The sequence below is a fragment of the Argentina anserina genome, chromosome 6 (genome assembly GCF_933775445.1).
Source record: "Argentina anserina chromosome 6, drPotAnse1.1, whole genome shotgun sequence".
NCBI lineage: Eukaryota > Viridiplantae > Streptophyta > Magnoliopsida > Rosales > Rosaceae > Argentina > Argentina anserina.
Window position 1 is genome coordinate 20,618,390 of NC_065877.1, and position 16,712 is coordinate 20,635,101.

The 16,712-nt window shown below is 39.1% G+C and overlaps 2 protein-coding genes across 3 annotated transcripts; one reads left to right on the forward strand and one right to left on the reverse strand.

The window, feature by feature from the left end:
- Positions 1-11: 11 nt before the first annotated feature.
- LOC126801198 (F-box/LRR-repeat MAX2 homolog A) lies at positions 12-2,714 on the forward strand. Its single transcript, XM_050528668.1, has one exon. The coding sequence runs from the start codon at positions 370-372 to the stop codon at positions 2,557-2,559; it is 2,190 nt and encodes a 729-aa protein (XP_050384625.1). The 5' UTR covers positions 12-369; the 3' UTR covers positions 2,560-2,714.
- Positions 2,715-2,740: 26 nt separating this feature from the next.
- LOC126801195 (serine/threonine-protein kinase EDR1-like) lies at positions 2,741-16,226 on the reverse strand. Of its 2 annotated transcripts, XM_050528663.1 has the most exons (17): positions 16,039-16,226; positions 14,041-14,438; positions 13,367-13,570; positions 12,855-13,043; positions 12,498-12,757; positions 12,274-12,393; positions 11,989-12,078; positions 10,537-10,632; positions 9,906-9,998; positions 8,116-8,227; positions 6,388-6,619; positions 5,693-5,816; positions 5,551-5,570; positions 5,266-5,422; positions 3,251-3,539; positions 3,095-3,167; positions 2,741-2,997 (listed from the first exon to the last, which is right to left on the reverse strand). In XM_050528663.1, the coding sequence occupies exons 2-17, from the start codon at positions 14,287-14,289 to the stop codon at positions 2,915-2,917; spliced, it is 2,391 nt and encodes a 796-aa protein (XP_050384620.1). In that variant the 5' UTR covers positions 14,290-14,438; positions 16,039-16,226; the 3' UTR covers positions 2,741-2,914. The 2 variants fall into 2 exon arrangements, with proteins under 2 accessions (XP_050384620.1, XP_050384621.1); XM_050528664.1 differs by lacking the exon at positions 11,989-12,078.
- Positions 16,227-16,712: the final 486 nt, after the last annotated feature.

Genomic DNA, 16,712 nt, shown 5'->3' on the forward strand with positions numbered 1-16,712 from the left:
GCGGATGAAACAAAATTCCATGGATTGAAATGGAAAAAAAGGGAGTGGAGTGAGGTTAGTGTTTTTGGAGGATTAAACAATTGAATAGAAAATGAAAACTCGAACACGAGGAAGAAAACGGCTGAGGCATAGAATGATTTCAATGTTCCGTATCCATATCTCCCATATATATCCGAACTCAATCAACACTGACTTTAGCACCTCCACGCGCCCCACCACCTAATATACGTACATCGTATTCACACAGCGACAAATCACACCACCCCTTCCATTTCACTCCTACTCTCTCCTTTTCTTCTTCTTCTCCTCCTTTCATTTCTAGATTATTATTCCCCTAGCATAACTCTCTCGCAAACCTTAAAACCCACCATGACCGCCCTAGCTCCCATCAACGACCTCCCGGAGGCGATACTCACCACCATCATCGCTCTCGTCTCCGACACCCGCACCCGCAACTCAGTCTCTCTCGTCTCCCGCAAATTCCGCACTTTCGAGAGGGCCACGCGCGCCTCCCTCACCCTCCGCGGTAACGCGCGTGACCTCCACCTCATCCCGACCTGCTTCTCCGCCGTCTCCGACCTCGACCTCTCCCTCCTCTCCCCCTGGGGCCACGCGCTCCTCTCCCCCTCCGCCTCCTCCATCGACCCTGCCCTCCTCGCCCACCGCCTCCGCCTCGCCTTCCCCGCCGTCACCTCCCTCACCGTCTACTCCCGATCCTCCTCCACCGTCGAGATCGTCGCCACTCTCTGGCCGCGAATGCGCCGCGTCAAGCTCGTCCGCTGGCACCAGCGGCCTCAACCGTCCCTACCCGGCGCCGACTTCGATCATCTCTTCCGGCAATGCCAAGCGCTCTCCGATTTAGACTTGTCGGAATTCTACTACTGCACCGAGGACCTCCCGCCGGTTCTGGAGGCTCATCCCAACGTGGCCCGATCACTCACCAAGCTCAATCTCCTCACGACGTCGTTTACAGAGGGCTTCAGAGCCGCCGAGATCAGATCCATCACCGCCGCCTGTCCGAAGCTTCAACAGCTTTTAATGGCGTGTATGTTTGATCCGAGATACTTGGGGTTCGTCGGAGAGGAGGCTCTTTTATCTATCTCGACTAATTGCCCGGAGCTCAGAGTCGTCCACCTCATCGATACGTCGTCGTTGGCCAACGCCCGCGGCGATCCGAACGACGACGGTTTCACAAGTGAAGACGCTCAGATTGGGCGGGCGGCGCTGGTGGACTTCTTCTCCGGGCTGCCTTTGCTGGAGGAGCTCGTGCTGGATGTGTGCAAGAATGTGAGGGACAGTGGGTTAGCTTTGGAGGTTCTTGCTTCCAAGTGTCCTAGACTGAGAGCTCTGAAGCTTGGGCAGTTCCATGGGCTGTGCTCGGCGATTGGGTCCCGGCTCGACGGCATTGCTCTGTGTCATGGGCTGCAGTCGCTGTCGATTAAGAACTGTGGGGATTTGACGGATATGGGGCTGATTGAAATTGCGAGAGGATGTTGTAAGCTTGCCAAGTTTGAGGTTTTTGGGTGCAAGAAGATTACAGTGCAGGGGCTGAGGACGCTGGCTTGTTTGTTGAGGAAGACTTTAGTGGATGTGAGCATAACTTGCTGTAAGAACGTGGATGCTGCTGCCTCGGTGTGTGCCTTGGAGCCGATTCGCGATCGGATTCAACGTCTTCACATAGACTGTGTCTGGCAGCGGGAGCATCCGCACGATTTTGATCTCAATCTAGTCAACAATTTTGATGCGGGTGATGATGGTGGTGGTGTGCTGGGTCGGAATGGTAATGATTACATGGACCTGAATTGGAGTGATGAGTACGAGCACAGGAGCAGCAAAAGGTGCAAGTATGGATCAGATGGGGACTGTTCCTATGTGCCAACTAATGGCTATGCGAGTGGGAATGGAGATGGCCATGGTAATGGAAATGAGTTTTCGAGTGATGAGACTTGGGAAAGGCTGCAATACCTTTCCCTTTGGATTGAGGTGGGTGACTTGCTGACATCATTGCCAGAGGTGGGTCTGGATGATTGTCCCAATCTGGAGGAGGTTCAAATCCGTGTCGAAGGTGATTGCAGGGGAAGGCACAAGCCCGCACAGCGGGAATTCGGGTTGAGCTGCCTAGCCCACTATCCTCGGCTGTCAAAGATGAAGCTGGATTGCGGTGATACTGTGGGGTTTGCACTGACTGCTCCACCAGGGCAGATGGACTTGTCCCTTTGGGAGAGGTTCTTCCTCAGTGGAATTGGGAACTTGAGTCTCAACGAACTAGATTATTGGCCACCTCAAGACCGCGATATGAACCAGAGGAGTCTTTGGCTTCCAGCTGCTGGATTACTGGCAGAATGCATCACGCTCCGGAAGCTTTTCATCCATGGGACAGCGCACGAACATTTCATGATGTTCCTTGTGAGGAACCCAATCGTTAACTTCAGCTTAAGGGATGTGCAACTGCGAGAGGATTACTATCCGGCCCCTGAAAATGAAATGAGTACAGAGATGAGGGTGGACTCGTGCTGCCGGTTTGAAGATGCACTCAACAGGCGGCCCATCCTTGATTGAAAGCAGGAATGTAAGTCAATAATATAAATCATAGGCGGTCAGGGTTTATGCTAGAAATTGGGAAATGTCAGAGCTCAGACATGTTCGCCTTCATTTCTCGATTTATCTTTTCCGTTATGCAAACAAATAGAATTTGATTATCCTTCTCAATATGAGTGGAGATCCCAAACAATAGCAAAAATGGAGGCCAAACCAACTGTAATTGCTTTGATTGCACAAAAAGGCTGAGTTAACAAGAGAAATCAAACTTAAAATTTCACAACGATTGGGAAGTCAACAGGATACACCTTAAGCCGAGAGAATACAATGTAACACCCTCTACCATGTTTCCTATACATAAAGAAACAAGATTGTATCAGCAAAGTGAGTATTCGCAGTCTACCAAGCGCGAGAGTATGTCATCACAGGTTGGTCGTAAATGCGGCTCGGTCCAACAATCTGTATTCCAAGATAAAGCAGAGGGTTTAGGGTTTTGGAAATAAAAGGTAGAGCAGCTAAATAAAAGGGTTTCATTAGTTTACGTGAGTGCCTATACCTGAGATAAGCCTGCCTAGGGGATTATCTGGAATGTCTAAGCGTGAACCCTCATTGGCAACAGCGTAAACAACCTGAGTAGAAGACAGCTATGAGTTCACTGAACTAATGCTACAAACTACATAAACAGAACGAGTGAAATCTGATCGACACATACCCGTTCTGGTGGTACACCTTCCCAAGGTCTACTTAGAGCACAGAGCTCCCACATTATCACCCCAAAGCTGAAGATATCACACTTCTCTGTGAAGGGTTCATTTCTGATAAGCTCAGGTGCCATCCATTCCGGAGTTCCTGCAGAAGAGGAGTCCTTCATATTTGCCTCGGTCATTATTCTTGACAGCCCAAAATCACAAATCTTGACGCCCCAATGCTTATTCACTAGACAATTAGCGCTCTTTAGGTCACGATGAACTATCTTCATACGGTGTATGCACATCAACCCCCTTTAGCCAACAAAAAATCCAGTCAGTAATCTGTACTACTTACAATGAGAATGATAATAGATTCCTACATCAATTTTATGTTTGATTATTTTTCATTTTATTGGGGCACTTTGCAAAACTCTGAGTTGTATGAAATCTCAAAAAATGACACATTTCTAAGCATGGCTTCCTAAAACAATCATAAATTCCTACCATCTGCTGAGACGTTGCAAGCATATAAAGATAAAGTTATCATAGGGTTCTATAAAGCATCTATGAGCTAAAAAACGAAAACATGAATTTTTTTTTGGAATGATGTTTATAGATTATAAAGCATGGCTGGGATGTAGGAATGGGACAACAAATGATTACTTCAACCAATCAAATCATATGTGGGTGGCAACTCACATCTTCACTGGCTACATGAATCTCAACTCTTATTTCTTCCACGCATTCACTTGTTAGCTATTATATTTTCATTTAAAAGACAAAATACTGCTCCGGCAATATCACTATACAGAAGATCAAAACTCATCAAGGCTTGCCATCTTTTACCTATATCTCAAAAAATATCCACACTCTGCTCATGGTCATTGATTTAATGTCCAATTTCAGGAAACTCATTATTATTTGATTGCATTGCTGGGACTATCCCTTTAGGAGATGCAATCATCTTGACAATCATTTTTTACCAACCTCAAGGACCATTTTCGGCAGCATCCATAAATTAATCTAGATACCCTCTCATCTAAATGTGATCCAATAGATACAGATCAATAAAGCTGAAATTATGTTAATACTTAAGTGGGTATTTGTCAGCTAATCATGAAATCTGGTAAATACTGTCAGTGTTAAAGCATTCAAAGGCAAAACAATTTTACTATTATAGTAACAAAGTGATATCCATTTCACATCAGCTTGTGAGTTGTCAAAATTTGTTGCGATAATAATTTTGAAAATGTTCTTGCCAATTTGCCATATGATGAGTAGCAGTCTATGAAGCACGGACACGCGGCCAAGGGTCCGTATTGCGTGTCCGACACGGACACGGACACGGACACGCTCGGACACGCTTGGACACGCTCGGACACGCGAACTCAATTTGGACACGGCTCGGACACGCGAGTGTCGGAATCGGACACGCGAGTGTCCGAATTGGACACGCGAGTATCCAAATTGGACACGCGGACACGCACCAACTCATAATAAAATTGAAAGTGCTTATGGTGAGAATCGAACCTTGGTCATCCAAGACACCCAACAACTCCTCAACCATTCCAACAGATTCAGTTTTTGTTATATTTATGCACACTTTAATATATATAAGGAGAGAAACTCATGATAAAAATAAAAATGCTTGTGGTGGGATTCGAACCTTGGTCATCCAAATGATCCAACAAATCCTCAACCATTCCAACAGATTCAGTTTTTGTTATATTTATGCACACTTTAATATATATACACATCTAAATACTTTCAAATTTTTAAATTATTTTTTTAATAAATATATATATATTAAAATAATTTTAATTGACGTGTCCACCACGTGTCCGTGTCCAAAAAAAATTTTATATGCCGTGTCTACGTATCGAATCGTGTCCAATACGGACACTCGTGTCCGTGTCCGTGCTACATAGGTAGCAGTTGATCTAAAAAGCATATACAGAATACATCTTCTGGGTAGCTCTTTTTGTAGTCCCCAGAAAACTTGTGACAATGGAGTTATAGATGGACAGAGTGAACAAACCTGCATATATCACGCAACATTTTTAGTTTCCTTCGCCAGCTAAGCTTCTTCTTCTGACCACTTAAATGAATCAAATAATACAAGGAACCCATCTCCATGTATTCTGTAACCATCGACAATCGTGGAGGCTTTGTGCATGCACCCAGAAATAAAATGACTGCAAAAACAACATGGGCAATTTCAAATCAGTCGAAAAACAAAAGAAACTTGTAACAGAAAATATATACTCATCTATTCGACGATCAAGGAGAAAGAAAAGTTGGCTAGCATGATTAGATAAAGTACCATTTGGATGCCGAATGCGGCTGGAAACAAAGAGAAAAGATGAGTTCATTAGAAAAGTATTTAATAATAATAAACAATACAATAAAATAAAGGAAAAAAAAAAGCAGAACCCACAACAATCAAGCTGTCACTGAGGAAATACCTGAGAATAGATATCTCATTGCAGAAGTCTTCCATGTTCTCAGTAGTAAGATCTTGCTCTAAAAAAACCTTAATTGCAACATCTGTTCCATTCCAAATGCCACGAAAGACTTCTCCAAAGAACCCTAACAACGAAACAAGTAACAAATTTAAGCTTTTATATGTTGAACTTGCAATTTTTGTTTTTCAGACTGGTAAACTAGATGCTTTTCCTAGACAAGTGAAGCTTCTTGTATCCTGGGGAAACTGAGTCTTTGCTTCTATTATGATTCCTTATAAATTTCAAGGATGCAATGAACACAAGGCATGTATGAGAGAAGAATGAAGTTGAAAAGTGACCTCTGGCAATAACCATAGGTTTTTAACATGCGGACCAAACTTCATAAATGATCAGCAACATTATTCAAGAGAAAAACAGGGAGTATGTACCGACTAGTATCTGTAATAGAGTAAAAGAAAAACACAAAGTATAACTATCTACTAACGTGTAGGAACTTGATCAATGATGTAAATGTACAAGTTATTACTGCAATGATATTTCACCTTTCAATGAAACAAAAGTTACTAAACCATATTTGAATCACATGTAAATGCTGCTTTGTACCACTGTGTGTGTCTGGTGTGAAGAAACGGTCTAATCAGGCTGGAAGAGCAGCTTAGATTTTGAAAATAAGCAGAAAGCAGTGATGCTTATACCTATTCCAACACGAGTTCCAACACTCAGTTCTGAGAAATCTATGTTCCATTCTTGGTAAGGCAATAGAGGTTTGTTATCAAATGTGGCGGACTCAAGAATTCTGTTCCATGCTGAGAGCAGTTCAGCACTTCTCGTAAATTCTGATGATCCACCCCTCTCAGATGTTTGGCTCCTATATTGATGAGGCGATGTAGGTAGTGATATTGCTTTCTGAGTACTACTGATTTGGTCCTGATGAAGAAAACATATAAGCAGGCTTCAATGAGAACTCAACCACAATCGTCTTAACTAAAGTACTATATGTATGGCCATCAAATAAGTAAATTGAAGTCATGGAGAAATCTAAGCTGAGATCACTAGTTTATAATATTTATAATAAGAATGTTGAGTACTCTATGCAATCTGATAAGAAAAAGAATTATGAAATGCTTCTATCACTAGAGAATTCACACATCTGGCAAGGCACATGACTGCCACAATCTTACTTATGTGTCAAATCTAATCTTACTTCTGCTATAAAATTGCAAATTAATAGTGGTAGATACTCTATGTAATCTGTTAAGAATTATATGGTGTGATTTCTCTGGACATGCTCACAGCCAAATGCTTCCTCCATAACAACACCTAACCCCTCGTCCAAAACTAATTTTGCAAGATTCAAAATCTCTTCTTTCACATATGCCCCTAAATCAAGACTTGTACTTCGCTTAGAAAATAGCAACACTGGATGATAGTTTTAAAGTAACAGCATCTCGTGTTGTTTATAAATTCAACAACTTGGTGTGCTAATCAAGATAAACAAAATATGACAACTCTTCCTAAATTTAAGTGCCATGAAGACATTGCTAACGCTAAGGACTGACGAGGGACAAAATAACATTTCTATTTTCATTTTTACCTTTTGAGGAGAAAAAGATGAGTTTTAAATACCTTAAATGTGTTATTATTTGTGCCATCTGATAAATGCTCACACGAAACAAGTAAAGAACTATGGCATTTTCAAGATTCAAAATCAAAGTTTTACCGAAGATCATGGACTTTAACAAAATGTTTTGTGAATATTTATGCCCAATCCAGAACATGGTGCATTAATTCAAAATATCTATTTTTGCAGTCCCTTTCCAAGGATAGTATATTAAACCTTGGCAGTTTTGTAATTATCTATTAAATTATCTATCATGAATTTATTACCACATATCAGACTAAACCAGAATATAACCTTTGTCTCTATTATTCGCTTCTTCATTATTATTTTCGGCAATAAGTTCTAAATGGGGACCTAACAAAATGTCACAATTTGATAAAGCAACCGCACTGAGGAGTTACCAACTCTATAAGGAAATTCTCAGACATATTCTAGTGTACAGGAATACCATAATGACTGATTGGATCAATACACAGAATCTAACACAAGCTCTCCTAAAACATGGAAACATATCAAAACGGATTTGCATACAGGTGGTAAATTATAAGCCTCAACTTTTAACACAAAATAAAAAACCACCAACACAGACATCCGGTTCAAAAGCTACAACGAGTCATAAAAAATTCATTATTACCTACCATAGATACCAAATATTCATCAAAGTAATTGTATCTGAAAGAAAATTAATATATTCAATATTATGTGTTTATTGAAGTACCATAATCAGAGTATTATGAACCAAACCCATTTGATGTAGGCGTGGAACACCTTAAAATAAAGTCAGCACAATGAGATAACATACATTGTTCTGAAGATTATTCCTGTCATTTGGAGAGTGGCAGAATGACCTCTCATCTCCCTGCTCTCTTAACAGACGATTTTGCTTCAATGTTTCATTCATCGCACGTACAGCCCTGATGTATTTGATCGGATTCCCGGTCATTGAGTTATACAGATATACATATCAAAACATTAAATAAATAACATTTAAAGCTTGATAAAGAGAATGACCGGGCTGTTGAAAGTATGATTGAACTGTGGATAGACACACTAACACGGTTATATACAGACCATGTACCAAGTATTAGGAGCCCTCTGTGGTTTGAGCTAATCAAAACATTAAATAAATAACATTTAAAGCTTGATAAAGAGAACGACCGGGCTGTTGAAAGTATGATTGAACTGTGGATAGACACACTAACACGGTTATATACAGACCATGTACCAAGTATTAGGAGCCCTCTGTGGTTTGAGCTAATTTTAGTGAGTCAACTCACCATTTTTTTATGAGGGTAAAAAACACCTTGTACAGTGACTAATCTTTGTGAGCAATGGAAAACAAGGTCTACTAAATACTTCTATGAACTTAAAAAAGGTTGTACATGGCTACTAGATTAAAGAAAATGCAATGACTTAGGCAGCTCTCTACCATAGACTGAATGTGCCACAAAAAAATCAACTTGTATTGAACTTTAACATTTGTTTGTCAGATGGATTAGAAGTGGCCCATTTTGGCTTTTAGCTAGTTGATACTGGTTTTACAACTCTAGTAGAACACTTTGTCATCGTATCAGGCTATTATACATAATTACCTTAAACCTTTACTTGGTTCTATACTTTTTAATAAAAATTAATTGGCAATCCCTCCCTTACTCATTTATCCTTGAAAAAAGTATATCTGACCCACTGTGTCATGATTCATGGGGCAAGATGCAATACGATAAATACATGAGATAAAAGAATTAGAGATAAAATCTTCGGCCACACAGATTGAATTCAATAGCAGCCTATAAGACTCTAGAGATCCTTATAATCAGACCATATTCCTTGACAGATTATTTTCCCAGCTCCAAATGCTCATAAAGGTGAATATAGTCAAGAAACACAGGTGGCTCCATATGTTCTAATAGTCATGAAATATCCAATCCACAAATCACAGCTGTATATAGTGAATGTTCCTAAATTTATGAAAGAGGACATAAATTTTTAAGTTTACTTGTTCTTCTGGGTAGGAAATTGTCGATAAATTAAACTTCTAACAGTATTTTGCCTCGAGAGAACGCACCCACGACTACCAAAAAGAAATATAGATACTGCGGGCAAGATTGGATCCAATATGACAGCATCATTAATCTCAAACAAAAATATATGTTTGAAATGTATAGAATATATATATATATATATGTGATAAAAAAATTAAAAGAGAAAAATTATCTTCCCTTTAGAAAGCCCCTTTATTTTTATTTTTATTTTTTATCCTTCTACTCTTCAAATGACCCATGAAAACTCTCATCATAAGATAACTTTCCGATATCGAACATTACACTGGTCTTAAGTACTATCAGGCAAACATCAAATGGAAGATGCATATCACAATCTAACAGTATAAAGAGACAAAACAGAAGAGATACAAAAGTTATAACTTATAAGAATAACCAATAACTAAATCAAACAAATGCACAGAAATTTAATACAAGGGAAAATATCAGTTTTATGTTACGACATGGCAAGTATATCAGTTTGCCACAATGGAGACTAACAATTTATAATGAGGCAAACACTTGTCTTGGAAAACATGAAATAAACATCAACCTTACGATGTCATCACCAATCTCTGGAGTAATACTAATGCTTCTTCTTCGTAATCTACGCACTTCTGATGTCAATGCACCATCTGACCTGTAGCTACAGTCAAGAATTGACAGCAAAAAAATTACTAGAAGAGAGTAGTATTCAGTACAAAATACAGCATACTATATAACGCCAAACATGATATAAGTGGTTTAATTTTATAATCCTGTTGAGAAAAAAATTCCAATGCTTTATAACATGTGTGGTACATGTGTCAAATTTCCATTCTAATTTACGTCTCATCTGACACAGTATAGATGTGATGACCATTGATCTACACACCATGTAACCCAAAAAGCCTGCTTTTCACCCCCCATACCCCATAACAAACCAAAAGGAAAACCATAAAAAGCTACAATAAGTATTGGTAATCAGTTGAAATACGCTCACAATTGGTAATACCACTATCCACCTCTACACCTACCCAATCTGCAAAACAATTCAAGATTGAAGGCGTGCATGTTCTGTGGTTATGAAATAAGACCTGGATGACTACCAGTATAAGTTTGGATAATAAATTAAATTAAAACATCTACCGCTACATCAAAGTTTCATATAAATGGATCAATATAAGATCAATAGAGATAAAAACCTTGATTTAGGCATGTCATCCGCATAATCTCTAAAAGACTTCCTATCACCACCGAGCATGGACCGGCCACGTGCCCGAAAGGAAGGATGTTCTGGACTGAAAACCAAGTAAAAGTTTTCAAATTACAACAAATAAATAAGTAATGACATTGCTTCAAAAGGACAGGAATTTGGGACAACTTTGGATAGCCGAGCCAGTTAAACACAAGTTTACCAAAAACCATACGTACATACAAAAAACAAAGATGATGTGACATCATAATTGAGTTGGATGAAAAAGTAATACATTTCCCACATGTGAGCATCTCTAAATGTTGATAAAGTAGAAAAAAAAAACTCTGCAAGCAACACATGAAAAATATAGAGGGAAAAAAACATCAGAGTAGAAAGAACAACACTGCCAACTCTTAACTGAAGCAGACATGACATGACTCCCTAAAAAATTGAGCCTAGACTACACCAAAGAGAATTATGACCTGATTGGATGAAAGAGTTATATTTTTCCCACATGTAAAGAACTCTACATTTGAGCATGTTGCTCGATAGAAGTGGATAAGAACTCAACAAGGAAATCAACATTTAAGACTAGAAAGACCACCGCTACAAACTCTTGACTGAAGCATAAAAGACTCCTAATAAGGAACCTCATCCAGTTAATCATAGTTGTAAGCTTAAATTCCTTTGAAACAGAAGCCCATACAGCTGCCGGGCAAATTACTCTAACCCAAAGTTCCTCCAACCCTTCACCTATGTGATTTTAAAAATCTCTCCTATTTCTCTCCGTCCAAAGAACCAAATGACAGTATTTTTCTTCTTCTAGAAGAAGACCCAAATGACATTTAGAAGTTTATGGACATTCACTATATACAGCTGTGATTTGTGGAAAAATACTGTTAGAAGCTAATTTTTCAGCTCATTATGTTTGTTTTACTAGCATGAATAATGCCACCTTTCTAATTCATTTGACACTGCTCCCATTGCAACTACTTTTACTTATGTAGACATTATACAGCAGAACCAGTAAGACCAGCATCAGCTAATTAATCTATACTGATTCTATCATATCATCTGCCTCTCATTTATTAGTATGACACTGCTTTAACAGAATCCCATTCTCCCAACAACAGAACTGTATAGCAAAGTCAGTCCTATCATCAACTCCTATGCAGCAGGATGTATGAACAAATACCTCCTTTTTCAGGTTCTAAAAGTTGTTTAAGATAAAACCAAGGGTGTGAACAAATCTGTACAGTCAAGCTCCATCAATTCAATTATACTCATGCGGAAAAAGAAAAGAATTTTCATCAAAAATATATTGGTGGGCTTTTGAAACTAGACCCACACCAAACCATGGAATCTAGAATGAAGAAAAATAAGGAGTTCTGAATTTTAGAAACTAAGAAAACCAAATTTGAAAGACACGAATACAAAACACGATGAGATTAAGAAGAACCTCGAACTAGCGGTCCGCTGTTCAGCAATGGCCTTTCTCCGGCTACGCCGCCAAAAAGTAGTTGGAATGTTGGGTTCACTATGTGAAAAACTGAAGGATTTGAACAAATGGTGTAGTAACAAACATTTCATAGTCAGCATTTACAGGTTTTAAATTAAGCAGAGGACCAAAAAATATAATAAAATCATGGAAAGGAGCGTACAAAACACACGTGATAGGGAAGTGCCTAGCAGAAGTCATCAATGAATTGAGGTTGAATTTGTCAAGTCAGATTACGTAGATTACCTCATTTTTCTATCAAAAGCAGCCGTGGGTCGCAACATCATATTTCGCAATGAAGGACCTGCTACATTTGAGGCAGCATCAAATCGTCCACGGAACTGAAGGCTCTCATCCTTTTCAGCACTACAACAGAAGAAACATAATATAACTACATTACAACTTTGTACACTACACATTAATAACATCAAGGTATCACATATTTAAATTTCCCAGGTCAATCAGCTAACCTGTCAGGATCCACTCTCTCTGAAAACCCATATAGAGGACTATTTGGTTCTAGTGGTGAATCACATGAGTCGTTTTCTGCAGAATCACTTTCCCCTGCTGCAGATATATGGGTCATAAAGATTGCCTTGGTTGAACGGGGAATCAGCTGGCCTGGAAATCGCATTAGATCAACCAAGAGTTCCACAGAGTTCAACACAACAATCACTGACAAATGCTTATATGAGTCCGCACACTCAATAGTCCCATCATTAGGCAAACCCTGATAAAAAAAATTTAAAAAAAACGACAACAACTATCAGATTGTAGCAAAGAAATATAGCCTAGTATAACTCACCATAAGCTTATTCAAGACTTACCACCATTAACCTACTTTCAAGTCCTACAGCATCTGCTAGAACTTTAAATAAGATCGCTTGAGGACGGCATGACCCATTCCGTATTTGCCCCAGTAGCTGAACTCCTCTATTTTCAAACATGTGGGATGTTTCTTCCAGTCCAGCTTTTGCTGGACTTTCTGAGTTTGGCCGTTTGTAAAAATCTGAAACCTGTGCCATTTATCAATATTTGAAAAATAAATAAACAGCAGAGCTAATCATAATACTAGGCTTTAAACAACTCATTAACAATCATATGTTCTTAGCCTTTGTAATCTAGAGAAATTTATTTGGTTTGTAGGTGGCAAGATGATGATATCTTCTCCAAAATCAAATTTTAGATCATTATGTCATCATGACTCAAATCTTAATTAGGATTAGAGATGATCAATGGTACAACATAGCAGTTGTTGACAATCGAATCGAAAAAATTATGTGACATTTGAAAATTAGATCAAATGGGAGCGTGCTGACACAAGTAGCTTCATTCTCACCAATCCAGCGATCTTTTTTATCATTGCATGTGGATTTGAGTTCAATCCTTTCACTAGTGCCGAAATCAGTTGCTTCAACATGGACAACTTTTTGTCTTTTGCAGTATCTACAAGAATGATATCAGCTTTCAAACCCTCTGCTTCCAAAGAATGAAGTTCATCAAGAGAAGGAATATCATCGAAACCCTCCTTGAGCCTTTTCTCCTGTACATTGACATACTTAGTCAACTTCAGTAATCACACTTCAAGTATTGGTTGGAAATTTCGATGAATTAATATAAAAGTTATGAACAACACCAATAACTAAAATAATAGTGCAACATCCAAATAACATCACTGTATTCAATCATCAATTTTCCAGTAATAGCTCTCAACTTATGTGCATTGTTACTATAGTTATGAGAAAACGTGAGGGGTCCATGTTATAAGCATACTTATTGTTAATGAAAGAGAATAGATTTCAGATCATTTGAAAAACTGTTTTAATAAACAGTCATAGAAAACGGGTTGTCTGTGTGTGTCTGTGTATGTTTTCTTTAAAGCCACGTCTATCGCTAGGGGAGCCCAAATTCAACATTCATAAGACAAGATGTAACACCAAGCAACAATAACAGCCACAACAAATCATGACTGTAACCAATAACTAATAATTAATGCCAAAAATTAAATCTCACCGGAATGACAGAGTAAAAACCATTCGGTATCGGTTCAAAAAGCATTCCTGTTTGCCATAGAACTTGTGATGCTTTCTGAGGTGAAAACACATCTTGATCCAAGCTTCTAGGAGAATCCGTATTACTCAAGGTCTCTTCTTGTGAGCCCAAAGATACAGACCCAAATCTTTCTTCAAAATCTGATGGCCACCATGAAGCGTTTGAAAGCTCTTGCTCTGCTGGCCCAGCATCATCTCGTATATCCTCCATGTCTTTATGTATTTAGAATTCAAAACCATTTCGCCCCCACTTTCTACCCCATAAAAGATGTCCTCAACCTAATACTACTCCGTTAGACGCAACACATAAATTACAAGAATTCAAATATACCGACTTCTTCAGGCTGGAGGCCATCAGACCTGCAAATAAACCAAAGCCAAAATTTGATCAAAGATGAAATTACTATTTGATACAGAATGTCTTAATCAGCGAAGGACCATAAAAAGAGTAAAATTAAGCAACTCACTCAACTGGAATGAAAAAAGAAACACAAAGAGCTAACTGGAATCCTACTCTCCCCCAAACTCCCAAATATACTTATATATGTCCTTTGGAATGACTCATAAAGGATAATGTAATTGACTACTATATCGCAGTGGAACAGTAACACATGTGATAAAGTTTTCATTACAGGAAAATGCAAGGAGAAATGTCTCTTATAAGATATTCATTGATCCCAAAATATGTGTTCTCATTTATGTACGTTGCTGGTATCCTTAATGAAGAGGAGATTAAAATAAAATGGAATGAGTAGGTAACTGTATACATGCAAGAAGTCAGTAGGTAGCTTAGGGAGGGACTTGGCATGAATGAAGCAGAAAGTTGATAATCATTAACAAAATATAATTAAATAGTGGAGTTTCATGAGTTTCCCATTCTATAAGTTTCCATACTTCTTACTGTATATTGATCATCACATTCTTTACTTCAAGAAGCCACAATGACGGCATTTGCTATAATTGTAGCATTAACAAAGAAATAGATTGTAGCAACTAGTGAACTTAGTATAAGTAGGTATACACTTGTGATATGATCACATAGCTCATTATATGGATACGGTATATTTTCACTTCAGAATCATCACACAAAACCTCCACGTTTGCCACTCCTTATTTCCCCATAGATCAATCAACATCATATTTTGAAGCAACTATTCTATGCCATTATGTTTAAGCAAAGAGAAGACAGGAGGAAAAACTTCAAAGCAAGAAGAAAAACAAATATCACTTCTCCTAGACATATTAGTGTACCAATAATGACCTACCAATAGGTTGTGATGCTTCCAAATACAATCTTTAGGGTCAAAATCTGAATGGAATTAATAAACCAATGAGCAACACTAAACTCACATCCAAGTCACCTCAATTTTGCGATCAATACAGTATCGTGAATTTGAAACCTCGATGATTGATCAGTAGCAAGTTAAACCCTCAATTCGAAGACATACATAGCCAAACGACTCTAGTTCATTTCTCACTCCCTCTTTAATCCCGGCACCACAGGCACCAAATGAGCCCATCCTATAAAACAAAAATGCATATCTAGATCCTAGCAGAGCCAAATTTATTACTGCCCAAAGTCCAAGCGCCGCGGATTCTCCACTTTGTAATCACAAATATGAAACAAACAAAAAACACGAAACCTACAGTCTGACCTGCACATGTTAATACGAAATGAACGAAGCTTAAGCATCAGAGATCAGACACTATAATTCATTACAAAAATCCATCACTCCCTAAAGACCTAATCAAAGAATGCTACTCCTTACTAAGTTCAAATTCGCCGCTAAAGCTACACTAGAAGCCTACATTCATATACAAATCTAAATCATGCTTCCACTGATCAAACGAAGAACACAATCACACTGAAATTCACGATTCCAAAATGTAAAGACGAAAAACGATTAGATTAGATTACGAGGATTCAAGCTGGTTAAGAAGAGAGAAGGAAGGAATTTACCGCCAGGAGATCCAAGAATTCGAATCCAGACCAGGTTTGGTGCGCAGTAACATTTGAATCTCAACTTTTACATGATCGCGATTCTCAGCCGAGAAATCCAGAGCGTTCTAGTGAGAGGGAGAGAGAGAGAGAGCTGAGATTGATACAGAGAGTGATGATGGAAACGAGGAAGGACGAGAGAGAGGGGGGAGGGAGAGGAGGAAGAAGAAAGCGATGGGGTTTTGGAGAGAAAGGGAGGGAGGGAGGGAGGAGGAGGAGGAGGATAGAAAAGAATGAGTGAGAGTTGAGGTGGTGAGTCACGTGCAGAGCGACGGGGGATCTGGGGACCTCTCCCCGACAGCCAGCTGGCACAGGGGTGGCTCACCAACATCCACAACCTTCATCCGCGTGAATCACCCCCTTTCTCTTTTTAATTCCCCCCAACTTAAAAAAAATGAGGAACATTTTAATATTCTTTGATCGGAGCTGAAGTAGCAAGCAAGCCACATTCACCCCGTTAGTATTCCGATCACAAATTCGACGATTCTTTAAACATACTAGGCACGAACTGATGAGAGTACTTTGGGGTTGTATTGCTGTGTCGTTCGGCCGATTCTACCACAACAAGTATTATTCATGAATAGGAATCAAATAAGTTTGCAAGACGCAAAAAAATGGGAGGCAGGGTAGGCAAC